The 27170-nt window shown below is 46.1% G+C and overlaps 1 protein-coding gene across 3 annotated transcripts; it reads right to left on the bottom strand.

The window, feature by feature from the left end:
- Positions 1–4308: 4308 nt before the first annotated feature.
- Utp25 (UTP25 small subunit processome component) lies at positions 4309–27170 on the bottom strand. Of its 3 annotated transcripts, none has more exons than XR_015048658.1 (12): positions 26968–27170; positions 26412–26451; positions 25211–25463; positions 20689–20859; positions 19053–19141; positions 17424–17834; positions 15251–15470; positions 14568–14770; positions 11768–11950; positions 11534–11646; positions 10691–10914; positions 4309–4825 (listed from the first exon to the last, which is right to left on the bottom strand). XR_015048658.1 is itself a non-coding variant. In XM_021162510.3 (12 exons), exons 1-12 carry the CDS (start codon positions 27072–27074, stop codon positions 4582–4584), a joined length of 2280 nt encoding a protein of 759 aa, XP_021018169.1. In that variant the 5' UTR covers positions 27075–27170; the 3' UTR covers positions 4309–4581. The 3 variants fall into 3 exon arrangements, 2 of the variants coding, with proteins under 2 accessions (XP_021018169.1, XP_029336753.1); XM_021162510.3 differs by having other exon boundaries at positions 10691–10936; XM_029480893.2 differs by lacking the exon at positions 26968–27170 and adding an exon at positions 26713–26763 and having other exon boundaries at positions 10691–10936.

Below are 27170 nucleotides of genomic sequence, written 5' to 3' on the forward strand. Positions count from 1 at the left end.
TTAGAATTAGCTATGTGTGTGTAAGATTTTTAAGACTTATTTTGTGTAAATGTATGCCTCGAGTGCAGGTGCTTCCAGAAGCCAGAAAAGGGCATCAGATCAGGTCAATGTGGGTGCTGGGACATGCTCTCAACCACTGAGCTTTCTTTCCAGTCCTGAAATTTTATTTTCATCCAACTCCCAATTGCTTCTTTTCCTCCCACTTACACTGACATTTCTCTCTCTACCACTGCCGAAAACTAAGTGGGAGGGAAGGATGGGAGATTGTGAGTTCAAGGTCATCCTTAAGAGTTGTGAAGACCAGTTTAGACCATGAGACCCTGTCTCAACATGTGCATGAACACACACGAATGCACACACACACACACACATACACACACCAGATGTTTCAGTTTTGTTTTGCACTATTTTTTTGGTTGGCTTTATTTATGTTGCTTTTGAGACAAGATCTCACTATGCAGACCAGTCTGGCTTTCTAGTTAGGATCCTCCTGCCCCAGGCACCATGCCTGGTTTATTTTTTATTTTTTATTGTTTTGGTTTTGAGTGAGTGAGCATGGGTAACTCTTTAAAAAAAAAAAAACTGAGTAACACATAACTCTTCAGAAAGTCTTGAAGGAAGTCAGAATAATTGCCTGGGAGAAAAAGGCTCACTGGATAGAGCAGCTATTTTTAAACCATGGAGGGTTGGTGAGAGGATGAGGGATCTTTGTGCAGCTTTGGAAACAGGACAAGGACTGCACTGTGGAGCATAGGGAGCATTATGGAGGGGGAATAACTGTCCTGTCCTTAGAGCATCTCCATGCAGCAGTGCAGACTAAAAACCCAGTCAGAACGGAGCACACCAATTAGACAGAGGCACTGGAGGTCCCTAGAGCCACTGCTCAGATGCTGACTTACGGATTCTAACTTATTGGCTAAATTTTTTTTTTTTTAAACATACACAGGAAGATAGAAAACTGTTGAAGTGTGCCCATCATGGGACACTGTCCCCAATGCAGACCTTCACATAAAGGTAAAGGGACTATACTATGCAGGACCACACTGCAGCTGCTCTGTCATCTACACTGTGCAGGGCACCTGACCTGCACAAAGGCTAGGTGTCCCCTCCTTGGGAAGCACTCTTCCAGTGGGAAACGCCTTTGTCTCACTGATCATGTCTAACCACCAGAAGGGTGATGGGAAATGTAGATTTCAATGGACACTATGTTGCCCACTAAAGTTGGTTTCCGATAAGGGGTGGACGGCATCTCCCACATTCACTCTCTGCTTCTTTCTAAGGACAGGGCAGATAATTCCCCTACTCCACAATGCTAAGCAAGGCTGGAACTGCAGCTCATTCACTGAAGGCTGTTTATACAGCACTGGAGAAAAGGCAAAAATAAGCCCAACACAAGCACTGGAAGTAACTGAGGACTCGTACAGTGTGTCAGGAACTATGCAAGCCCAGCACCAGCAGAGTAAGGCCAGTCAGTGTTCCCAGACTCCAGACTGACTCTGGACAGAGACCATGAAGCCTGTTCTATGGGAGTCTGTGTGGACACTCAGCTGTGAGAGCAGGAAATCTCAGTGTGTGACCCTGCTGGGGAAAGTAACAGTTCAATGACAACAAAGATGGCAGACGTTGCATGTCCTTGTCACTCTCTGGTTGGCCTTGCTCAGCCAGGAAAGCAGATGGACAGCTCCAGAGCAGCTCCCCAGTCAGAAATGAGCAGACAGCCTTCCATGCCAGCTGAGGCTATGGTGCCCAAATGGCCACAGCCCAATGCAGAGGCCCAAGACTGACAGTTACAATGGCTTGGTCAAGCCACCCCTGACCTGTCGGCCTCAGGGAGAGCAGGCTAGCAGGATGTTCCCTCCAGTAGTGAAGGGACGGCCAGGTTGAGCTGCCCACCAGTCCAGGTTCAGATCTCTGTAGAACAATGGTGGCATTCACAGCCTCATCCTGACTCCAGAGTACAAGGATACTTGAGCACCTGCCTCTGAGGCTGAGCTCTGTCCTCTTACATGATCCCAAGCCACACAGGAATGAGAACACTGTGGTCAGAGGTACAGGGTCACTTACACTAAACACACACCAAAGGCATCTAGGAAATGGGTCAGAGGGTGGGGGAAAGGAAAGGAAGGCTAGAGGCCTCAGGTCATAGTGGATGCACCCTGAACAGTATGGCTTCCACAGCATTCTTTATGGAAGCCTCTGGGACCTCACAGCCAGAATTTATACATCATGGCTTTTCAGGCGGGTGTAGAGAACTTCCCAGACCTGCTTTCTTTCCCCAGGCCTTTGTCATCTGGAGACCATAGGCTCAACAAATCTAAACCTGGCTGTCTGAAGAGATTCCAGAAAGGCCCAGCAAAAGGCAGCCAGACTTCCCTGACTCTCCCTTGCCCTCAGCAGCCCGTCTTCTTGCCCCCCCCCCCCACAAAGGGTACAATTAGGGAATCAAAGCTTTAGAGCCCCCCCCCTAAGTCCTCTGATGTAAGGATATGTCCCCCTCATCTTGCCTGGGCCATCTGCACTCGATCATAAGCCCTTTGGAAGCCCGCAAAGGGCTGAAGCCTCTGCCTCAGGCGCTGTGATTATCTTGTTATATCGAACACTGTACACGGTGCAGCCAGCTGTGACAGTTGTCTCGAGTCAATGCCTTTTGCACAAAAAGAAAAGAGCTGGAGTAGCTGTGACCACTGTGCGGAGTCTGAAAGTCTCACTTTCTGGGTAAGTGCCTCCCTACCTTACACTGGGATCACTCCACACTGTGGGCTGCAAAGGAGATACTGAAAACTGCCAACATAGAAGCTGGGAGAGGACGAGGGTGGGGGATGGAGGTGGGGAAACTGCGGTCAGGATGTAAAGTGAAACGATTAATCAATTAATTTTGTAAAATGTGATAGCTCTTGGGAGGTGAAGGCAAAGATTAAGAATTCAAGGTCAAGGTCAGCCCGGAAATGGAAGGGCGGGTTGAAGACAGGACCAGGAATACAGAGCTGTCCTCACTAGTCAGGGCTAGAGACCTGTCAGGAAATACAACTATTCACATGTAAAAGGGGAACAAGTGAGGACATGCGATCCAGCTGACGGTGATCCCACTGTCACATCTGAGAGTAGGTTAGTTCCTGAAAAAATAATGATGGCAGTATTGTAACCCACTCAACGAAAGGTGAAGCCATGTGTATAAATTAAACACAAAGCATGGCCAGGCATGGTGGCTTCAAGCCCGTGTTTCCAGCACTCCAAGGGCAAGGAGACTGCCATGAGTTCCAGGCCAGCCTGTGGTGAACACTCTTATCTTTAAAAACAAAACAACAACAAAACGAACAAAAGAAAGAAAGAGAGAAAAAACTAAAGAGAATAAAGTAGAAGCTGAATTTTCACTTTAGACTGGAAGTTGGTCAAACCCTGTCTCAGACAGGCAGTCGGTCAGGAGACAGCAATGCAATGCAAGCCAAGTGGCCTAACGGGGCCCAGTGAGGTCGCAGCCCCACCTAAGGAACATCTGACAGACTTCCTGGCCTCAGTGCCAAGGTCAAGACAGAGTAGAGGGCACTGCACGTGTGATGGGAGCCTACAGTCCTGCCCGTGTCCTCTCGCTGTCTAGACCAAAGCCAAACACCCGTGAGGTTGGCAGTCAACTCTGCAGCAGCTCAGGCTCAGGCCTGCACCTTCCTGTCGGCTGAAGCTGCCTTCTGTTGAGTTGAAGCAAGGGTCACCTGTGAGGGTTCTTATTTGCAATAGTGTTGTTTTTATAATAGAGTTTAAAATAATGCTTCTTAATTTAAAAGTATTGACTTTTCATTTTCACCTGTTACACAATTCAAAAACCAACTTGGTGCTGAGGACAGAATCAACCTTGGGTCCCAAATGGTGTTACTTGAACTGTAGAAATAAATGCTGCTTTATACAACATGACTGGTAAATGTATGTCTTAGCTACTAAAACACGAGGAAGAATCTAAAAGGATCAGTGAATAAATGTACTCTTCTAGGTTGGAGCACAATTTTTTTTTTGGAAGTTTGGCTAGAAAAGTAAAGTGCCAAGACTGGGACATAGCCCGGGACGCCTGCTCTCAGCCAGGCCCATGGGCAATAACAGCAAATGCTTTAAGAAAAATAGACAGGCAAGTCAGAGAATCTTCCCTAAGTAAAAATTGAAACCAAGGGGCTGGAGCGATGGCTCAATAGGTTAGCATACTACTCTTTCAGAGTACCTGGGCTCAATTCCCAGCACTCACATGATAACTCACGCCTGCTTGCAACTCATTTTAGGGGATCCAAAACTCTCACACAGACATAAACGCAGGCCAAACACCAATACACATAAAATAAAAATTAAATTAAAAATGTAAAATCTTAATTGAGAAGTCATAGCTTACAAAGTGTGGCAAGCACAAGCGTCAGTTTCTGAGAGTAGCAGGCCTTTGACTGCTCTTGGCCCTGACAGCTGTGGTGACCCACACTGGTCACTCTGCACTGCACACTGCACTTTCCAGTGACACAGGACTGCAGACTGCCTGGAGCCCGTTCCTGGGGCAGTGAACAGATCAAGTCTATGAGGTCCAACAATGTAGTCTGTTCCCCTCTGCACTCATTTTTCTCCGGTGACGAAGAGGTGGACATTCTTTGGAGACTGCAGCATCTGTGCCGCCCGCTCAACACCAACCACAGCCGCCAGCCTCTGGGCATCATACTTGGAATACAGCACAGTGCACGTCCATGTGGCCTCCTCTCCTCTGCTGGTGGCTCTCAGCATATTACAGACCTCACTGTAGAAGTGAGGGTACGTTGGCAGTTCGTAGAATATTAGGTTCCTGATGCCTTTTATTGTGTACCTGTGAGAGAGGAAGGGGGCATGAAGAAGCAGCAGGAGCTGTACATGTACAGGCACAGGGTTCAACATGTCAGTGGCTTCACAGACACTTGGCGCTACATGTCTGGGTGAGGGTATGAGCACAAACCACGGACAGAAAGTTACCCCAGAATTAGACGGTTTATTTTTGTGACAACGAAACTGAATTCCTGATGCTGAGTTTACGATAATGATAACAGAAATTTGTATTTATTTAAAAATTTTTTGGAAGAATTTGCTGACCTGGAACTTGATAATAGATTAGGCTGGCCTCAAAACTCACAGGAAACCATCTGCCTCTACCTCCTCTTGAGTGCTGGTATTAAAGATTGCACCATGATGCCCAACCCAATTTTTAAACTTGATATTTACTTTATCATCATTATTTCTTTGGGGGTGGGGGCAGAATCTCATGACAGAGCCCTGGTTGGCCTGGAATTTGTAGTGTAAACCAGGCTGGCCTCAACCAGGTGAGCTACAACATCTGATTCTTTTAAAACAAATATTTTCTCTCTCTCTCTCTCAATCTCTCTCTCTCTCTCTCTGTGTGTGTGTGTGTACACGCAGGCATACACACCACGGGAGTCAGTTAGTTGTCTTGTTTTCACCACAGGAGACGCAGATGCCTTTACTGGCTGGGCTATCTCACCAGTCCTATATTTCTTTAGAGACAAGGTCTTAGTACGTAGCTGGCCTTAAACTCATTATGAAACCAAGGGTAACAAGGACTCACAATAATCCATCCACCTTAGCCTGCCAGAATGGTGGGAGTTACAGCTGTATGTCACCACCTGGCATTCTGCATGGGCTGAAGGAAAGAGAAGACAGCAGACCAGAACTAAAAAAGCTCAGAGGAGGATCGATAGCTTCTCGGGGAAGGAACTGTCCACTGAGCCTGGTAACCCGAGCTCCATCCTGAGTTCAATCCCCGGTGTCTACAAACCAAGAGAACTGATCCATAAAGTCGGCTTCTGATTGACACCTGGGTGTGTGTGCCAAATAAAGATTAAAAAAAAAAAATCTGCCAGAAAAAATGATGCACTGAACAATTTAATGTTCCCTTCATCATCAGGCATGAGGTCATCAACAGAGATGAGATCAGAGCCAGGACATAAAATAAACAGCACCCATGCCAAGAGCACCTGCTGGTCCTTTCTCATTACCTTATAAGATCCTGCCTGAGGCTCCATTCCGCATCAGGACAGAGCAGTTAGTTTCAGTAGCTCACAGATCCCCACCCCATTCCCTTCAGCATTGTGGGATTCAGGTGCAGAGTGCAGATACTCACTAACAGCTGGAGGAAGGTCAAAGGTCCCCCTGGGACCCAGCAACAGACGTGCTGACAAGGCTCTGAACTTCCTGTTAGAATGTCTGGTACACAGATGGTGGTACACTTACAATGGGAACTCTACCTCATTTACAGATGACATCTTTCCTTTATCTCACAACTCACCCTGGTCTCTCTGGAGACCTGCCATGATATAATTTGCTTTAAAAAATGTGTGTGTATATGTGTGTGAGAGAGTGTACATATATGTACTGTGTGTGGAAGCCTATAGAAGTCAGAAGAGGAAACTGGATCAGCTAGAACTGAAATTATAGGTGGGTGTGGCCATCATGTGGGTGCTGGGAATCAAATCCCATGCTCTTATACCCAATGAACCATCTTTTCTAGCCCCTGTTCACCTTTTTAGAATCCCCTTCCAACACTGAAGAATCTATAGTGACCGGAAGGACACTGCCCTAACAGGATAGTGAGACGAACACCCAGCCATAGTGGTGATGCTCACCTGTGATGTCAGCACTTGGGTGATGAAGTAGGAGGGTCAGAAGAACAGTCTCAGTTACAGAGAGAGCTTGAAGCGAGCCTGTGCTACATGGGCTCCTGCCTTAAATACTAAACCAAACAACCCCACAAAAAATTACCACCACTACCAAAATCCTACCAAGTCCCACTTTGGCGTGATTGCTGGTGCTCAGAAATGATGCAATATTCACATAGAACCTACATACTCTGTCCTGAGAGACCAGTGCACCCAGAAAATACATCAGCACCTCAGACATCAAGCTAAGCCTTCTAACTGCTACAGGAATTTGTTTGAATCCTGTGGTAGGTGGAAGGTCGCTATGGCAACTAGCAAATCCAGACAAGACTGAAACAGCCACCCACACTACTGGTGATCAGACCAGGTGCATATGACCATAAGGACCAGTCGCCTCAGAGTGTGCGCAACTGAAACCACAAGGAACACAGAAAAGCAAGAAAAAGACCCTGTCACTGTGTGTGTGTGTGTCTGAGTTACTCAAAGCCTCCTGCATACCAGCCCTTGATTGGAGGGGTGGGGGCTGTGGAGAAGATGCAAAAGGGCAAGGTTAAAATATGTATATACTTTTAGCTGTAGGCAGCCTTTATGATAAGTTTTCCTTTCAAAATCCATTGTAAAGCAACAAGTAGGTTGGTATATCATCAGAATACATGCATACGGATGTGTTTACAGAACTGTGCACACAGGACAAACTGGTTTCAGCATCCCTCTAATGTGCCTAAGACCACAGATGCTCAGTTCTGTCATAGGCAGCATTTATACAGAACCTGATACTTGCTTAACACAGTGTCAGTGCTACATGGAGAGTTATTAAACGATGGCTAAGAGCACTCACTGCTCTTCCAGAGAACCCAAGTTTGGTTCCCAGGACTCAAATGGCATTCACAACTGTCCACGACTCCCGTTTTATGGATTCTGACACCCTCTAGTGGCAGCAGGGATACACATATGCACACTCATGCACATGAAATAAAGTTTTTAAAAACTGTATTGTTTAGGGAACAATGACAAGACAAAAGTCTGCATTTCAGTACTGATACACATCTTCTTTCAATATATGGTTGGTTAAATCTGAGAATACAGAACCCACAGATATGAAGGGTACCCCATAACTGCAAAAACTGAAAAACAAAGAAAACTATATGCTCACTAAAAGGAAATGAGGTCTGTTTCATAACTAAACAACCAAACGGTTATACACTGCAAATACTATATAGAACATATACTAACTCATCAGAAACTCTTTTACAATGAGGGCACCTACCAGACCTACCTAGTGTCCATCACTTCTAGAATCTGGACTCACACAAGTGCAGGAAGGACCAGCCCCATCCCAGTAGCCATGCTGAATGAATGCTACAGCCTACGTCAAGTTTACAACCTGTCCAAAGCTTAGAATCTGCACCACTGCAGCAATGGGCAGCAAGAGTACAATGAGGCATCCTGGAAGAGAAGTCACGAGCAAACACGCACCCAGCTCTAAGACGCCTTCATTCTTCTGCTTTCATTCTCAACCCTGCCCACCATCGTGTTGGACACTACTATAGCAAACAGAGCCAGCCCAGCAACCTAAGGCACCTCAATCCTGTAACACACAGCTAGTAAGGAGGAGAAAAAGGCCAGTTTTAGAGTGTGTTTGGCACAAATAAAGTGAAGGCCTTTATTTGTCCTTGAAGGGCTCACTGCATTCCACCCCTGGGGTGCAGACCCTCTCCACTTGGACCTGCTGCTGCCTGCTCCACTCTGGAACTCTCTTCCTTCACCAGCACTTGTAACAAATCTATCTTTACTTTTGCTTTTCTGTCTTTTTTAGCTCTGTCTGAAGACTTGTCTGAGACATGAAGAATCTAGACATGGAGTCACAGAACCCTAAGACCCTGTCTAATAACACACACACTCTCTAATGCCAGGCTGAGCTCAGTGGAAGAGAGCCTGCCCAGCACATGCCAGGCTCTGGGTTCCATCTCTAGCATATGCCTTTTGGTGTTTCTGTCTTTCAGGTTAAATACAAAACTGGATCCAAAGAAATTACAGACCAAAATGTTCATCATGTCCTTGGTAACTTGCCTGTTTGTTTGTTTTGTTATGTTTAGGGACAAGGTTTCTCTGTGTAGCTCTGGCTGTTCTGCAACCCACTCTGTAGACCAGGCTAGCTTCAAACTCAGAGATTCGACTGCATCTGCCTCCCTGAGTCCTGTGATTAAAGGTGAGTTTTATATGCTCAAGTTCATTGTCTGCATGTATGCATGTAGACTAGCAGAAGGCACTGGGCTGTGAGCTGCCAGGTGGGTGCTAGAAATTGAACTCAGGACCTCTGGAGGAGCGACCAGTGCTCTTAATCACTGAGCCATCTCTCGAGCCCTCAGAAACCTTGAGGTCATTAACCATGGCAGAGATGTGTACACTGCTCCACTGTGTACTGTAGCCCATCTTTACCCTGAGAAACACCTGTGAGCCTGGCAAGCCTGCAGCACAGGCTGAGACTTGTCTTTACACCGTGCTTTAGACTTGGCCGGAATGTGCACAGTGCTGCACAGGGACTGTGTTGACTCCAGAAGGCTCCTTTCACACATGCCCTCTCCTTGAAAAGCTGCTGCGACACTTGAAAGCAGTGCCTGGCTCAGTTTAAAAACTTGAAATGGCTACAATCACAAAATCTCCAGCCGTGCAGACAGCGTGCTTCCATTTGCTAGAATGATAGAAAGCCAAGACCTTCAGTAAGTGAAACTCCACTGTAAATGGAAACAACTCTCTGACTCAATGAAGCAGCAGCAGGTACTCATGAGCTCCCTGGACAAGCAGCCCAGGATGCCAAGAATGAAGCCAGAAACAAACCTAATTATTTTCCAGCAATTTATTACATGTAATGCTACATCTTTGTGTAACACTAAAATATTTTAAAAGTTGCCATGCCTAATCTGCTGAGCCCAGGCAGGCTGCTAGGATTCCTCCTTCATCATCCAGGAAAACGCACACATTTGGGAAACACCACTCTGATACCAGCATAAATGAAAAGGGCCACATGGTCATGGTGCATGGCTCAATGTCCCTCAAGAGCTTGGCGGGCTTTGTGTGCCTGGCTGATCCTTATTGGTATATATTATGGCAATTTAATAAGGCAGAAATATCAGCCAAGTGTGGAGGTGTGTGTCTGTAATCTCAGCAACCAGGAGGTAGAAGCAGGAGGATCAGTTTAAGGCCAGCCTTGGCTAAATAGTTTGAGATTTTCTTGGATTAAATAAAACTGTGTCTCAACAAAATGAAATAAAAACAACAAAATAAAAACAGGAAAGTCAAAATCCCACCATAAGAAACTGGAAAGAGGGATTTGGACTCAATTTCCTTATCTGTAGTACATCATTAGAGAGGTTTGCATCTGGCTGCAGGACACCTGATAGGGACTTGGGGCACATAAAGTTCAACTATCTAGAAAACTGGGAGTTAGTTCTCTCCTTCTACCATGTGGGTCTTGGGAATTGAGCTCAGACCATAGCCATCTAGCAGATTCAGGAAGCTATTATTAACTAACAAGCAAATTAGGATTTTAAAAGCAATAGCAAAAAGTAGCCAAGATGTTCTGTTAAAGACCTAGCAGTATATCTAAGCACCCATTGAAAAACTAAAATGTATTCAACCCTGAGTCCCTTGAGATTTTTCCACTACTATTATCAAGGGGTAAGACAGAGCTTTCCAGGGTAAGACAGACAGCCACTGGACACGCTTCCTCAGGGATGCAACCAATACTCAGCCTCCACCTCCCCAAGCTCTCCTGTGCTGATCCTGTTCTGCTCTTCAAGCGTTCACTGGCTTCTGTGAGGTGTTGGGACCACAGCTGCATTCCAGACCACACAGGGCTCAAGCTTTGGTTTCTAACCTTCCCAACAATGCCCAACCAACGAACCACCCACCCACTAACCCACAATACAACCCCTGTGGCTTTTCCACAGAGCAGAAGCAAGGGACACATGTACAGCCCCACAGAGCCTGCCCAGGTCCTTCAGTGGGTGGAGCCTAGACTGTACCTTTTGTAGAAATGGAAGCGTTCTGTGAGGAGCAGAAACTGCTTCTCTCCTTGCAGAAAGAAGTGTCGAGCCCTGGAGATCCCAGACTTCTGCGTATACTCGCAGATGTGTGTGAAGTTCAGCTCTTCTTTCTTGAAGTAATTTCGGAGACGCACAAAGTCAAAGTAGGAGGGGACATAGATGAGTGTGTGAGACATGACAGCATCCCGGTACTGAGGCAAAATCTTGTTTATGAAAAAGTGAAACCTGATTAGGAAAGGCCAAGGACAAGGTTAACATCTACAGCTGAACTCACAGTAGGGCAGCAACAGTGTGGGTCAGCAAGGCATAGCCCAAGAGATGCCTTGAGGCCAAAGACAGCTTCTTTCCAAAGACTCTCTAAGGATAAAACTGATAAACACATAGGAAATGAAGTGCTAACAGTTAAGTGTAAAGGCAGACTGGGTTCCATGTATGCCAGAGAACACACCCGCCCCTCATTCACTCAGCGGCAAATAAGCCTTGCCTAAGACATGATTAAGCACATGCCCAAAGAGGGCACATGTGGGGAACCAGACAATCTGCTCTTCTCTGAAGAGCTTATAATTAGGTCAAATGGTATGGATTATTCCATAGGCCACAGCAGCAATGGTGTGATTTTGCCGTGTCCCAACCTTGCTTCTAGCTGTAATATGAAGACCAAGCCTCAGTTTCTACCTGGCTTGATTCCTTCTCTGTCAAGGGCCTGGCTGAGTTCAGTTTGGGGACCTAAATTGATAATCAGTAATCACTCAGAGTCCAGTGTTAAATACGCATCCCAAACCAGGTCTCTAGATGAGGCTCTGTGGGTGTGGGTAGCGTTACCTGGCATCGATCACTGAAGATAGGTCTTGTGCTTCCATTCTCTGGAAGACGTGAGGGAGCTGCACCAACACATGACTGATGGAGCCCGTCATGGGGACATTCCTCACAGCCACCTGCCAGGAGGTAAGAACTTCAGGAGGCAGGCATCCTTTGTTGATCACATGCCATTAATTCTGGCACTTCATGACCCAACCTAGTCTACGCTTCAGGACAATTTGAGGACACAGGACTCACCTGGCCTTGAGCATTGATGCAGTGCTTGTTGAACACAGAGTTGATCTGGGCATCCTGCAGGGCACCAAAGAGCAGTGTCTGTCGGTAGTACTTGGACCAATTATTGAGGCTCCACATGCGGACTCTCGAGAAGTCCACCCCGTGGGAGTCCAAGGGCAGCAGGTTCATGTGGTTCATCAAATGCTTGGAGCAAAATACCAGCACATTAATGACTGCAGAGCACCCATAAACACCAGCACATTAGTGACTGCAGAGCACCCATAAACACCAACACATTAGTGACTGCTGAGCACCCATAAACACCAGCATATTAGTGACTGACTACAGAGCACCTGTAAACATTATAACCCATCATCCCCGTACCCCATGAGGTGTGTGTTAGCATCTTCCAAATGACAGGAGAAAGGTAAGGCTCAGATGGTGACCTGCTCAAGGTCAGCTGGACACTCTAGTAAGACTATTAGCACAAACTGGTCATCCCCAGGCCCTTCCGAAGAACACAGAATTCCTTTACAGGGAATTTTCAGAACTAGGCATAGTGGGGCACTCTGAAACTCCAGCAGTCTGGAGGATGTGAGGCCAGGATGGGCTATATAATGAGCTTGAGACCAGCTTAGGCTGCAGAGTGACACTGTCTCAAAGACCACAAGAACTACTGAAGGAACCAGTGGGAGGGAGGAGAGAGGACAGACTGGGTAAACACAGCAAATATGACACACAGGCCTGAGAGGGTCACAGAAAACCCCTCACTTTACACATTAACAGAGAAAAACCAGTAACAAAATACACAGTGTAAAGAAACATGGCTCATGTAAAAAAGGGAATCGTGAAATGCGACTGGTTACTTTGGGGGCTGCTGTCCCAGACTTGGACAAAAAAGGGAAGCCACATGGGAAGCAGAACCTCTGCCCTTCAATGACTGAATCTCAAAATACCAGTGACAGGGATGGTCTAGCGACAGATTTTTGCCCACCATGCCCAAGACCCTATGTTCAATTCCCAGCATAGCAAACAACAAAAAAACTACAACAATACCACTAGCGGCTAAGAGCTCTGCCTCAAATTAAAGAATATGCTATCACCCATCAACAGACCTTTTCTGGGTTTTCTTTCTTGGGACAGGGTCTTGCTGTGTAAACTCCACCTGGCCTGGAATCCTGTAGTCCAGTCTGGCCATGACCTTACTGTAATCCGGCTCCAGCTCCTGCACCTCAGGCTTACAGGTGTGAGCTGCCACACCTGGCTTGCCTTATTCATTTCAGCTGCATTTTAACACACTGTAGGACACACTCCAAGGGTCACAACTGCTACAGATTCATTTTCACTTTGTAAGTATCAACTGTTGTTGATGTACCCAAACTTCCTGTAAAACTCTTAAGTCTTTAGGTGGAAGCAGAGGTGAGCTATCATCTGTCTTAGAAGAATCATAGCTCTGAGATAAGAATAGTTCCACAGTCTACAAAACTAGAGCTTGAGAAGAAACACTTCCCAGGAAACAAGGTCCATGTAGGAAATGCTAGTCAGGGCTGAGAGAGTGCCCGTTGTTCTTTCAGAGGGCCTATGCTCTATTTCTAGAACCCATACTGAGTGGCTCCTTTCTAGGGGGTCATATGCCTTCTTCTGGAACACACACACACAACATACAAACTAGCAAATAAAACTTCTAAATTTCTAAAAAGACAGAGGCTGGAGAGATGGCTCAGTGGTTAAAGAGCACTGACTGCTCTTCCAAAGATCCTGAATTCAAATCCCAGCAACCACATGGTGGCTCACAACCACCTGTAATGAGATCTGATGCCCTCTTCTGGTGTGTCTGAAGACAGCTACAATGTACTCACATATAATAAATAAACCTTTGGATCTGAGGAAGCAGTGACTGAGTGAGTGGAGTTGACCGCAGCAAGCAGGGCCGACTGGAGTGAGCAGGGTAGACCAGAGCAAGCAGAGATCCTAAATTTAATTCCCAACAACCACATGAAGGCTCACAACAATTTATACAGCTACAGTGTACTCACATATATAAAATAAATAAATCTTGAAAAAAAAAAAAACCTAAAACAAAAAACCCTCCGGGCAGTGGTGGCGCACACCTTTAATCCCAGCACTTGGGAGGCAGAAGCAGGCGCATTTCTGAGTTCGAAGCCAACCTCGTCTACAGAGTGAGTTCCAGGACAGCCAGGGTTGCACAGAGAAACCCTATCTTGAAAACAACAAACAAACAAACAAACAAACAAATCAAGAACTTCCCAACCAACAAGAAATATTATGCAGATGGGTACAGGTGCATATCTATAAAACCAGCACTCCATTCCACATGCTGAAGCAGGAAAATAGGGTTTAAGGACAGCCTGGGCTACATAGCAAGCCCTTGCCCCTTTCCAAAAGGACACTTTATGCCATCTTTTCCCATCTTGACTGAGAACCATGTGAGGGCTTGTCTCCAAACAGGTTCGGGTTGAGGATTTCCATCCACCCACCTAACTATCCTTACTAGAAAGAGACCTTTGAAGAGGGAGAACTCTTTTGGGAAAATTTGAAAACAGTGAAGAATTTCCCCTCTCTGGTAGTTTAACAATTGACTGTCCTGTTGGTAGAAGAGGAACAGAAGAATTTCACAAACTGGAAGATATAGAGTGACTTTCTACTTCCAAACCAAGGGGGTGGGCCATCCCTGAGACACAGCTGTGCTCTCAGCAGGCTGGCTTGATTAGATATGTGCCACAAAAGCTGTTTTAGACTTAAACCATCCAACATGTACTGAGCAAGGGCACTGTTCCTCCAGAGGGAAACCCAGAATTACCAAGACGTGTTCCCAGTTCTGCATCAGGTAAATGTCAGCCTGGTCAATGATGAGCAGCTCAATGGAAGACAGGAAGTCAAAATCTCTCTTCTTCTCTCCTTCACCACCAATGATGGTCCTCAAGCCCAGGGGGGAGGCAATGAGGATGTCGGAGGAGTAAAACGGGGCATAGAGACGGATGCTCCTCTGAAGTATTGCCACTCCTGAAAAACAGCATTTGTCAACTCCCTTGCCAGCCATCAGTGCTGTCACCAGTGTGTAGCCTAGGCTGGACTCTCTTCAACATACAAACTTGCAGCTTCTAATCCCCAGGTTCTTACCCATGCTCAGTATATGTTTGAAAATAAGGCCCAATATAAGCAATGAACACTTTCCCAAGAACTTAAACAGATAGGTAAAGGAGGCTGAAAGAGGCAAGCACAGACATGAAAGCTGGGTGCGTGCCAAAGTTGGGTGGGCACTCTACAGAAGGATGGAGACCCAGCCTTACCCACAGCCTCCTCCAACTCTCTGAGAAACCCAGAGATTGCCTAATGTGCACCAGCCGCGACCAAACCATTTCCACAAGTCCTTTCTACATGAGCATGGAGTCTCCACCCACGAATCAAGGCAGGAGGCCTCAAAATCACACAACTCTGATAAGACTGAACCAGGGGCCCCTCCAGCTTGACAGGAGCCATTACCAATCCTGAAGTGGTCATCAATATTGCCCACGAACACAGCTTCGTAATCCTCAGGCCTCTTCAGGTTGGGAGGTCTCTCCTCAGGATCGGATCCATACTCCCCCTGAAACCGCTTTTTATTGCTTACAATGATTTTCTTCTTGCTGTCCCCTTCAAGGAGGCTGATGAAGAGCTGGACCACCCGAAGGGCAGCTTCCCGGAAGGGCACCACTATAAGTACCTGTGGGAGGCAATGGCAGGACAGAGGTAAGTATCTGGACAAAATACCTGGCTCAGTACCAACAGCCAAGTTCCTGAATTCACACCGACCCATCCTATAAACTTTTAGCCCCAGGGCTCTATGGGAGACATTTCTCAAGCAAAATCTGGAAATACCTTTCAGTATAAGGAATGCCCATAGTAGCCGAGGAAGCTCAAGGACAGAAATATATTAAGGTCTTTGACAAATATACAGTGTAGTGGTTTGAATGAGAACGGCTCCTATAGGCGTATACATTTGAATGAGACTGTCTCCTATAGGCCTATACATTTGAACGCTTGGTCCCCAGCTGGGCGCTGTTTGGGAAGGATTAGGAGGTGCAGACTTGTGGAGGCTGTGTCTCACGGACGGTGGGCTCAGAAGACTTCCAACATGCTGCTTGTGCCTCTTTCAGGCTTACTTGTGGTTCAAGACGTGAGCTTTTAGTGTTCCTGCCACCATCTCTCTTTTACCCTCAGACTCTGCCCCTCTGAGATAGTAAGTCCAATTAAATGCTTTTTTTTATATGTTGCCTTAGTCATGATGTTTTGTCACACCAATAAAAAGACAGTAAGAAAAAAAATAGAAAAGGATTAACAAACCATTATTATTATTATTATTTTAAGTATATTCTCTAGAATAGTTTTTTAATCCAGTGATGACAAATTTCTGAACTGGAAAATCAGGACTCAATTTCTCAAGCCTCATTAAAATGCTTAAAGACGGTTTATAAAAGATGAGTCAGTGTTTTAGAGCACTTATTGCTTCTGCAAAGGATCAGAATTTGGCTCCCCTCATTCACAGTCATCCTACTTCCAGTCCCATGGGATCTGACTTTCATAGGTACAAGGCATGCACGTGGTACATATACATACATGGCATGCAAGTGGTACATATACATACATGCTGGCAAAACACTCATACAGTAGAATTATAAATCTAAAAGTAAACGTATAAAGGTTCTGCTGAACAGAAAATCAGAAGATGGTTAATAAAGAGCTAATTTCTAACTACCCGTTATTCTTGTGCAAATAACAGACTCAATGGCATGACCCTAGCCTAACCATTAGATTCCAATCATAAACCTGACTCTCATCTAGAGTACACACAGAGACAGACAGTCTCAACTGTTAGACACACGCATCTGAGGTAGCCTCCTAGAAATGCAATCAGCTGGTCAAAGAAGTAAGTAATTGCCCTGGATGCCAGACCACGATTTTAAGAGGCTGGATTGCTGTCCTGGTGGTGACACTAAGTAAGTGTCCACACTTTGTCACCCCAGCTATCAAAGTGTAAGAGCCACGTTAATATTCACAGCCACCCCCAAATCCTGTTGAATTCAACAGAAGTCTGAAAACATGACCTTCTGCAGAGACAGGTGAGGCAAGTGTGAGAACAAGGCCTGGTCCTCAGCATCATGAAAAATGTGCACAGAATTAAATCCACTCCTTTCCTACTGGAACTTCAAATGTGCCAGAGGTCACACTAGAACGCACAAGTAAATACAACCTTTACTTTAAGCAGCAGGAAGCTTACAACAAAACAGAGATCTCTGGTTTGAAGGTTTCTGTATATGTGACTTGGTGGAAAGCCCGATTCTAGCCCGCCTCTGCTACTCTTTCCTCTGTTCACTTTAGCAGGGCCTTCTAGGAATCTGAGTTCATAGAAGTTACTGCATAGATATAATGACCGGATAGAAAACTTCACTGGGTTCTAGTGAGCCAAGTCACCAGGAAGAGATCATCAGCATTGAGGTGCTTATGTGTGCTTGGGGTTCAGCCCTGAGAGCATCTGAAGCCCCTTTCACTGCCCTGCACTGCCTGGCTCACTCAGCTGCTCACCGAGGATTCACTAACTAGTCGGCTGTCAACACACTCACCACTCAGCAGTGCCTCATGGCCTTCTCAACAGCAAAGCTCTCCTGCTGCCACTCACCTTAGGCCTGGTGAGCCCTTGGTCCCTGAAGTCATCATCTTCACCCACCCCAAGTTTCTGGCTCCGGCGCCTACTGTTGTTAGCCAGCACCTGAGCATTGGCTTTGAGGACATGGTTTATGGCATGCAGGCAGTACACATGGCGGACTTCTTCTCCATTCTTCAGGGCAGACCTCTCAGGGTAGAACAGGTCCCGGTAAGAATTCATAATTAAGAACAGCTCTTTCTGGAGCGGGGTAAAAGAGCCATTTGATTTTTGAGGTCCAGATAGAAATTGGCTATTGGTTTTTGCCCAGGTGGAATCTAGAGGCTTCTGAAGATGAAGTGACTTTAGGTCAATATCCTTTGGAGGTTTAAATGTTTCCATCCTCTGGAACTTTGATGAAAAGACAAGATGTCCCAGGACTGGCCACTATGGGCAAACAGATCAAGAGAGCTAAGTAAGACATGAGTAACAACAACAACACACGACATTCAGAGTAACTGATGACTCACAGATCATCCCCTTCTCTCACGCGGAGGCAAGAGGGTCCAGACAACAGTTACACAAGCAGTGGGCAGCTTGGAGCCTGACTTCATACCTGAGTGCTGTCTCTAGTGTTTCCCTCACTGTTCCAAGGAACATGTCTCAGGAGAGTCAAAATTACTTTAGAATTGTTCAAATAACGGCAGCAACGTGATCCATCACAAGAGTGTGTCTGTCTTGGAATTGATCCATCCTCTCCCTTCCTCTCTCCCCACTGCTTTCTCTCCCAGAGACGTACCCAGCAGGACTCAAGGGATACTACTTTGTGAAGTGAATGTTTAGAAAATTTTCACTGTAAAAAAATTGCCAATCTAGAATTAGAGTAACTTTGGCAGTAAAGGAAATGAGGCACAGAAGCTGAGCAGCCTGGCGACTCTCCAGAGAACTGTGCTCAATGAAGCAGCTCACCTCAGAGGTCCCACCCTGGTGACTCCACTTACTCAGCAGTGAACTGACAAGCTCCCAGAAACAGAAAGGAGCTCAGGAGTTATGAGGCTAGGAATGAGGAGTGTAAAAGTGGGGATGGTGAAAAGGAACAGAGCCAGGGATAATGCCACACACCTTTAATGTCAGTGCTGGGGAGGTAGAGGCAGGCAGATCTCTTGTGATTTTGAGACCAGCCAGGACTACCTAGTGAGACCCTGCTAGTGGGGCCACACAGTGCTGTAGAGTCCCACAACTTGACTGTGCTGGTAGGAACAGGACTGTATAACAAGACAACCCTGTACAGAATATCTGAGTCTAGATGCAATGCCATAGGAACAGAGTACTTAGCCTAGCATGCAGCAACAAATGGCATCTTTGTCCATTCTCTGGTCTCAATACTATGCTGTACTCTGCTACATGGTACCAAGGGCAAAACTGGCATAAGGTACAAGGGACATCTCTGACTGACTTCTTACACCCAAACATGTATCTGCAATTACTTCAAATGAACACCTAGATCCTAACACCTGGGAGTCTGGGGCAAAAGGACTGACACAAGCTCAATGTCTGTCAAAGTGAAACTCATTGTGAACAATTAACAATGTGCCAGTACAGTAAGCCAAAGACAGCCGTTTCTGTGGGGCTCTCTCCTGTGCCCGGGAACCGAGCAGTACGTACTTTCAGTTGCTGGGTAGCTGGAGGGCTGGAAGCAGCAGCTTGAATTTCCTTCTCTTTCAGTTCTTTGTTGACATGTTGTTGAAACGGATCTAATTCAGAACACAGTGATCAGCACAGTGAGCAATGGTGGGGCTTTCTAGTCTCCTCAGAGTGGCAGGCTCATCTCTCGTCACCTGGAAAGTGACAAGTCCATCTCTGGTCTCTGTTGAGACTGACCTGCTGATCTTCCCAGTGTTGACTCCTCACCCTTCAGTCCAGCACTGGTCCCCATCCTCCAGCATCACACCCTCATCTGAGGAGCTGAGCACTGGAAGCACATACTCATCACATGACATCTCAGCCCAAAGTTCAGCCTTTGACCACTGCACCTAAACCCACCTCTTCAGTGATTTCTGAACATAGCCCTAAATTCTGCGTAGGAGCCTTTCCTTTGCACCAAAAGTCCTCTCTTTTCACATTCAGCTGTGCAGTGCTATTCCTTTACAGAAAGTGCTCCACAGGGGAAGGCTAAAGCCAGTTCTCTGTGGACAGTCACAGCTCTTTTAGCCCCACCATGTGTCTGTCGTACATCCAAACAAGCCAGCACACATTCCTGTCTTATCTGGTAGATGGCAAGATTCCCGAGAGCAGGCTCCATGCACTCTGCACAGCAAGACACACTAATAATTCTCAGTATTCACCTGAACTAGAAATGACACAAATGTTACCCCTTGCATGCACATGACCCTCAGCTCTGTGATGCCCATGTAGTCTGCTGCACTCGGGTGATCCCCAGGCCCACCTCTGTGCTCTCTCACTGAGTAGCAGCAAAGTGAAGTAGGCAACTTGCTCAAGGATCCAAATGGCACACACCTGCAGAAAATGCCCAAGACTACAAAAGCAACACCATCAAGGACGCCTTGGCCAACCCATCTGCACAACCCACGTGCAGAGGCTTCAAAAAAGCCAGCCGGCTTCCTGCTTTTGTCCAGGCTCCCACACTGTCATGGTTCACAGTTAGGATGTGGTTTCTGCTAAGATTCCACAAATTCTACTTCTCCTCCCACTAAAAGCCAGCAGATCTAACTAGGCCACATAAGGACTCGGCTTCACCCACGCTAAAGTGCAGCTGCAGAAAACTGGGAGAGGCAGAAAAGACTGACACTAGTTTGGCCTTCCCACCGGCACAAACTGATATTACAGAAACTCATGTCCAGCTGGCTGCCATTTGATCACAGGCATGGTGACCATGGAGGGTGGGGGGTGGTGGCTTTGGGGCTCCTCTTAGTAATAAGAACACTCAGACTGGCCATCCCTGGGCCTCACAAACGTGAAAAGGTACTGCTCCAATGAAGAAGCCTGGCCGAGGGGGGAAGAGCACTTTCTCCCTTCTCTTCTCCCTGTTAGGAGGGCAAAGCCTTTCTCAGACTCCAAGTCTAGAGACTTGAGGCCTGGGGCTGCCTCCCCACTTCCCCCTGCAGCATCCTCTCCACACTAACTATTGAAAAGCACAAACACGTGAGAAGCACCTCCTCCAGCCCCCTACGTGATCACCACCCAGCTGTTTCTACTGCCCTGTCAGTCGAGAGCCTAACACAATCAGTGCACAGCCAGCCCTATCCCACTAGAGGGCTGGGGCAGCAGGAGCCCCTCTCACCTTGGGATGTCCTCTGGGAACAACTGCCCCCGCTATCCTCTTCTAGAAAATTGGTTTCCAGGCTGAACAGTGACTCGTGCTTCACATCGGTGAACTCCTCTGAGGATCTCTGTGATACACCAGGTGGCTCTTCACCATCTTTTTCTTTTGAGTTGTCAGCTAGAGACATATCTGAAACAATGAAAAGCATTTTGTGAAATTTATGGGGTATGGTGGAGCTGGGGAAAGCGGGGGGAGGGAGGTCTCAGACCATCCTGGTTAACATAGCAATTTCCCGACAGCTAGGCCTAGAGAGTGAAACTGTTTCAAAAATAATTTACACATAATTAAATGTTGACAAAACCAAACACTGGTGCTCACTGCTTTCATTCATTCATTCATTCATTCATTCATTCATTGAGGTTCTCTGCGTAGCCCTGGCTGTCCTAGAATTCCCTTTGTAGACCAAGCTGGTCTCAAACTTAAGGAGATCAGCCTACCTCTGCCTCCTGAGTCCTGGGATTAAAGGTATACGCCATTATTCTTAACAGTGCTTAAGTAATGCAGTGATGTGACTGTTCAGAATTGAGTCTGATTGCAGACCTGAGTGATGAAGTAAACTTGGTAACTAAGCTGGGCTTCAGGCCTAGAGCATGATTCAACTTTACTCGGGATATTAGTAGATTAAATTTATGCTCCAGCCGGGCGTGGTGGTGCACGCCTTTAATCCCAGCACTTAGGAGGCAGAGGCAGGCGGATTTCTGAGTTCGAGGCCAGCCTGGTCTACAGAGCGAGTTCCAGGAGAGCCAGGGCAATACAGAGAAACCCTGTCTCGAAAAACCAAAAAAAAAAAAAAAAAATGCTCCAAATGGTGGATTTCCAGGCAGGAAGTCAAGTGACTATTTGATCTTTTGAGTCGGGGTCTTCTCTGGCTTAGTATTTTAGCTGACTCACTATTAGCTCAGGATGACCTTGAGCTTCTGATCCTCCCATCTCTAGCTCCTGTATGTTAGGTGCTGCGGAGGGAACTCGGGGCTCTGTACATCCTAGGCAGACACTACCTGCTGAGCTATCTCCTGGCCTTCCTCATGGGGTGGCTCCTCCCATTGTAGGAGGCATGGAGTTAACACACAGGAGGCAGTTCTGGCCTAAGGGGAAGACTTCCAGCAACCATCTGTGAGCTCTAGCTATAATAGTGGCTCCTCTGGGGGCTCCTGCCTGATCACCTTTAGACTTGGAAGACTGCAGCCCACTGGGTAATCACATGAGCCAATTCCTTAAAATAGATTTCTATCATAATTAGAAGTTACCGTGGAGAATTCTAAAATACCCAGTTCTAGAACTTACTCTAAAATACTGCACCAAGATATAAATGAAAGATGTTGAGAGCAGCCTGAATTATGATAAGAAATAACATGGAACAACTGAAATGTCTGTCAAAGGACTGTTCAATAGTGAGTGTTATACATCCAAGAAACTAATGTGAATCCAGAGTTAGGTTACAGAGGAAAAGGTCCAGTCTAAGGACAGAACTCAGGAGCAAAGCACAGGTAGGAGGCACTAAGTCCAATATCCAGTACTGCAAGACTAGGTCCTGCTTCTACCTTCACCAAGTGGTAGAATTAGAGGCATATACCACCCAGCTGGTTTTATGTATCGCTGGGGATAAACTCGGGGCTGTGTTTATCCTAGGCACACATTTCAACCACTGTGCTATATCCTAATGACCCTTCTCACATTTCTGAGGTAAATAAGACAAATGTTTATAATTAAAACATGCAATAAACAAAACCATTTTCCTCTAAAACTTTAAATGCAAAGAAAACCAGCACTAAGAACCTCCAAACATTTAAAAATTACAGCAGTGTAAGTTTCTGCTTATTTGTTTTTGTTTTTCAAGACAGAGTCTTACTATGTAACTCTGAATGTTCTAAAACTTACTATGGAGACCAGGCTGGCCTTGAATTCAGACATCCTTCTGCCTCTGCCTTTCATGTGCTGAAATTAAAAGTGTGCCACTGTGCCCAGCAAGGCAAAGGATTTTTAGCCCAGTAAAGCTAACTAGGAAAAACACTACATGGCAGGTCTAAGATTTTTTTGTTTTGTTTTGTTTTGTTTTGTTTTTTCAAGACAGGATTTCTCTGTATAGCCCTGGCTGACCTGGAACTCACTTTGTAGACCAGGCTGGCCTCTAACTCAGAAATCCATCTGCCTCTGACTCCTGAGTGCTGGGATTAAAGGCATGCGCCACCACGTCTGGCTTTTTTTTTTTTTTTTTTTTTTTTGTGGGGGGGTGGGCAGGTTAAGATTTAACACAGCAAACAACAAAAAAAAAGTATTTGCTGGGCTGAAGAGATGACTCAGCGGTTGTGACTGCTCTTCCAGAGGCCCTGAGTTCAATTCCCAGCATGATGGTTCATAACCAACTGATGCCCTCTTCTGGTATAACTGAAGACAGCTACAGTGTACTCATATATATATATAATACATAAATCTTTAAAAAAAATTTATTTGCCTATCATGCTCAAGGCCCTAGCTAGAATCAAGAAAGAAAGAAAGAAAGAAAGAAAGAAAGAAAGAAAGAAAGAAAGAGGAAAAGAAAGCCAGGCAGTGGTGGTGCATGCCTTTAATCCCAGCACTTGGGAGGCAGAGGTGGGCGAATTTCTGAGTTTGGGGGCAGCCTGGTCTACAGAGTGAGTTCAGGACAGCCAAGGCTATACAGAGAAACACTGTCTCAAAAAAATAAGAAAAAGAAAAAGAAAGAAAAAAGAAAGAATGACTGGGATGTAACTTAGTGGGAAAGTGTGTAGCTGGCATGTATGAAGCCCAGCATCACAGAGGAATGGAGGGAACATGGAGACCATGTTAGGAGGAATGAGGAATGGTAGTGCACACCTTAAATCCCAGTACTCGGGAAGTGAGTTTGAGGCCAGCCTGGCCTATACAGAAAATACCAGGCCACCAGTTAGGGATACATAGTGATACTGTCTCAAAAAAGGAAGTGACTGTAAGAATAACAGGACTGAGATAGTGAGATATAAGTCACCCACATATGTCCAGTAATTAAAAGCAAGAATCTATTAAGAACAATAACATATAAAATAATAAAATAGACACAAGCCAGGCATAGCACTGCACACCTGCAATCCCAGCACTGAGAGGTGGGAGGAGGTAGAAGGTGGATGGAGCAGGAGGATGGTCATGACTGTGGGCCACACAGTGAACTCAAGGCTGGGTTTACAGAATAAGAGCCTGTCTCTAAAAGGCTGTGTGTTTAACCATGTTTCCAGATTTCTATAATGGGCACGTCTAGTCTACAGCGACCGGAATCAGTTCAGTGCCAGCAAAAGGGTAGGCATCTCTGTAGGTCATGGAAGGTACATGTTTGTCAAAGCTCAAACTGCATATAGAAATTAGGTACACTTAGTTATTAGTTAGTTTTTCCTACCCGGATCAGTGGGTTCCAGAACTCTAACTCAAGCTGTCACCTTTTACAGCAGGAGGTTTTACCCAGTGAACCACCTGGTCAGCCCAGGCTGCGTTTATTCTATTTGCATATAAACTTATTCTAATGAGGCAATGAGGCTGATTTAAAAAAAAAAAAAAAAAAGCCAAGCATGGGGGGTGTGTAGAAAGATTCTCTTATGTACAGTATGGAAGCATCACTTGTCAGTAAAAAAATGATGGCCTAGTAAAAAAGGCGGGAAGTAAGAGGTAGGAGTTCTGGGTGAAAGAGAGGAACTCTGGGGAGCTATTCAGGCGAGGGGGATTCCACCAGCGGACTCTGAGGAGTAACTAACCAGCCACATGGCTCACATGTAACAGACTAAAGGGGCAAATAGTTTTGAGCTTGTCGCAGAACAAGCCCAAGCTTATGGTCTAGGCACTTGTTCATAACTCTCAGAGTCGTCATTTGGGATCTGGGGACAGGCGGAAAGCCTTCCTTCACAGGTACACACCTGTATTCCAGGGCAGAAGTAGGATCATAAGCGGAAGGCCAGCCTGGTCTACACAGTAAGACCGTAACTCAAAAGACGAGCTCAGTCTGACATACACAAGACCCTGGATGTGATTCCCAGGCACAGAAGATCACTTAGCGGTGCCTCTGAGCCCTAAGACAGAGTCTCTCTGGGCTCTCAGTCCCAGTACCTCTCAGAGTCACCTTAAGGACCCAGTGAGAGCAGCCTCATCTCCTCTCCAGCTGCTTCATACAAACACATCTACAACATGAACGTTTGTATTTTTATGTCTACCTCCCATCAAACCTGGTCTCTTACTGAAGTGGAACAACCTCTTCAGTGAACTGAGCTGTCACAGTGACCACATAATGTCCCCCTGATACGCCAAGCGGTCTTACAGGAGGTTACAAGTCCCCCAAAGAGTAAGCCAACAGCATTTTCCTGATGAGAGGGTCCTGTGTTCCCATCAGATTCTCAAAACCTAACCCAACCCAACAAGGCTGAATCTCTCCTTTGGAACCACGTGCTCTCACTCAGCCCACACAACACAGAACGAAGAGGACAGGCCAGCCCCAGGCACTTACGTTCCTGTGTCTCAGCAGCCTCCGAGACAGCAGCTTCTCCCACACTGCCATCCTCACTGCCAGCTTCCTCATTCATTTCTGCATCACCTACAGCACTGTCATCTTCCTCTTCTTCCTCCTCTTCCTCCTCCTCGTCCTCTTCCTCTTCCTCAGAAACATTCTTTAATGTGGCAAGCAGTCTGTGGTACCCTGAAACGTGCTCTTGTTCACTCTCTGATTCACTTTCGGAATGTGAAGAATCTGAACTCTCTGGCTAAAGAAAAATGAGAAATTAATATATAATATATAGTTTTTGTTGTCACAATAAAAATAAGAAAGAAAATGTGAGAAACACATATTAGTGGAATTTCCTCAATCACAAAGAAGGAAATTATATCACGTGCAAGGAGATGGATAGAATGGGAGATAAGGAAGTAAAAATAAGTCAGACTAAAGACAAGTAATATTTTCTCTTGCACAAGGAAACTAGATTTAAAAGAAATTAGAAGTCATGAAATCAAAAGGACAAGAATTTGGGAAGAGGAAAGGGATGAGCAGAGATGGAAGACAAACAGTCAAAGGAAGGAAATGAATACGATCAGATAATTTTGACTGGAAAAGACCTTAGGAAACCCGCTACTTTGTATAATGAATATACATTAACTCACAGACAAAACAAAATCCCTATGAGCTTTTCAGCAAATATTACAGTCTCATCTCTTGAACCAAGCCGGGCATGAAACTTACATAAAACAGTTAACCAAGCTATGGTTCTAATTGACATCAGCTGCACGTGGAAAGAAAACTGACTTTTCAAACAAAAATTCAGGTTATGAGCTTTAACTTACATCTCAGACATCAGGTATCATGTTGCATGATGTAAGAGGAGAATTACAAGCAAGTGTCACTGTCTGAGTCTCCGGGCCCCTTGTCCATTTTATACTGCGTGAAGCCTTTCATGCACAAGGAGGCAGCGCTCTGATGAACCCCTTCCACAGAGCTTAAGGCAGTGTCATGGGGTAGTTTCCAACCATAGCCTCTCTCATCACATGGTAATTTCTGCAGCTGTCTCCATCGCTTAAAACCAATTAGGTAGCATTACTAAAATCACAGCTCACACCCAAAACAGAGAAACACGGGGATGCAAACCAAACTTTACGTTTACACCCGATCTTAAAGGTAACAACCTAATTCCAACTACTATAAAGAAAAAAAGCATTACCAGCTGACAAATCTGCGGCTTGGCTTCCTTCTTGGAAACCCTAAAAGAGAAATAGATAACGTTAAACTTTAGCTGCTAGTTCGTAACAATCACGAAAAGGCCTAATGATTCTGCTTTAAATGAATACCAAAAAAAAAAAAAAAAATGTCCAATACATAGGATAATATCCAGTCAGTGTAAAAAATGAAATTCTGCATGCACAAGGGCAGAGATGATCAGAAGACAAACAGGTAACAGACAAGAGAGCTCAATGACATCTCGTAAGAAAGGACAAGTCAGAAACTGGCTTTTAACGACACACCGGAGTTCACCTCTCAGGGTCAACTTTATCTCCGGACCTCGGGTCCTGTTTTTGGAGACCCTCACTCGGCCCTGGCTGGGCTAAGCTGCGATCTCCCGCCTGAGCCCGCGCGTGCTCGGATGACAGGCAGCACGGCCTGCGGTCTCAGCAGGTCCGGGTGCAGAGCGCACCTCCGCAGCCGGGTTCCCGGCCTGCACCGACCCGACCCGGCTCGACCCGGCCGGAACCAGCCCTGCCGGCGGCCCGCGCACCGACCTGTCGTAGAAGGGGTGCTCCTCGCCGAAGTCGCGGAGGTGCTTCTTCTGCTTCTTGGTCATGGTGCTGAGCATCTGGCTGTGGCCCCGGTTCCGGCGTTTGCCCATAGCGGAAACGTCACGCTCGCCACCAACAAACAAACAAAAACAAAACACAAAACACAAGGTTCCCAGTGGCAAGTTATCGCTGTCGCACGTGGGCAC

The sequence above is a fragment of the Mus caroli genome, unplaced genomic scaffold, assembly GCF_978045245.1.
Source record: "Mus caroli unplaced genomic scaffold, Mus_caroli_1 scaffold_1, whole genome shotgun sequence".
Taxonomy (NCBI): Eukaryota; Metazoa; Chordata; class Mammalia; order Rodentia; family Muridae; genus Mus; species Mus caroli.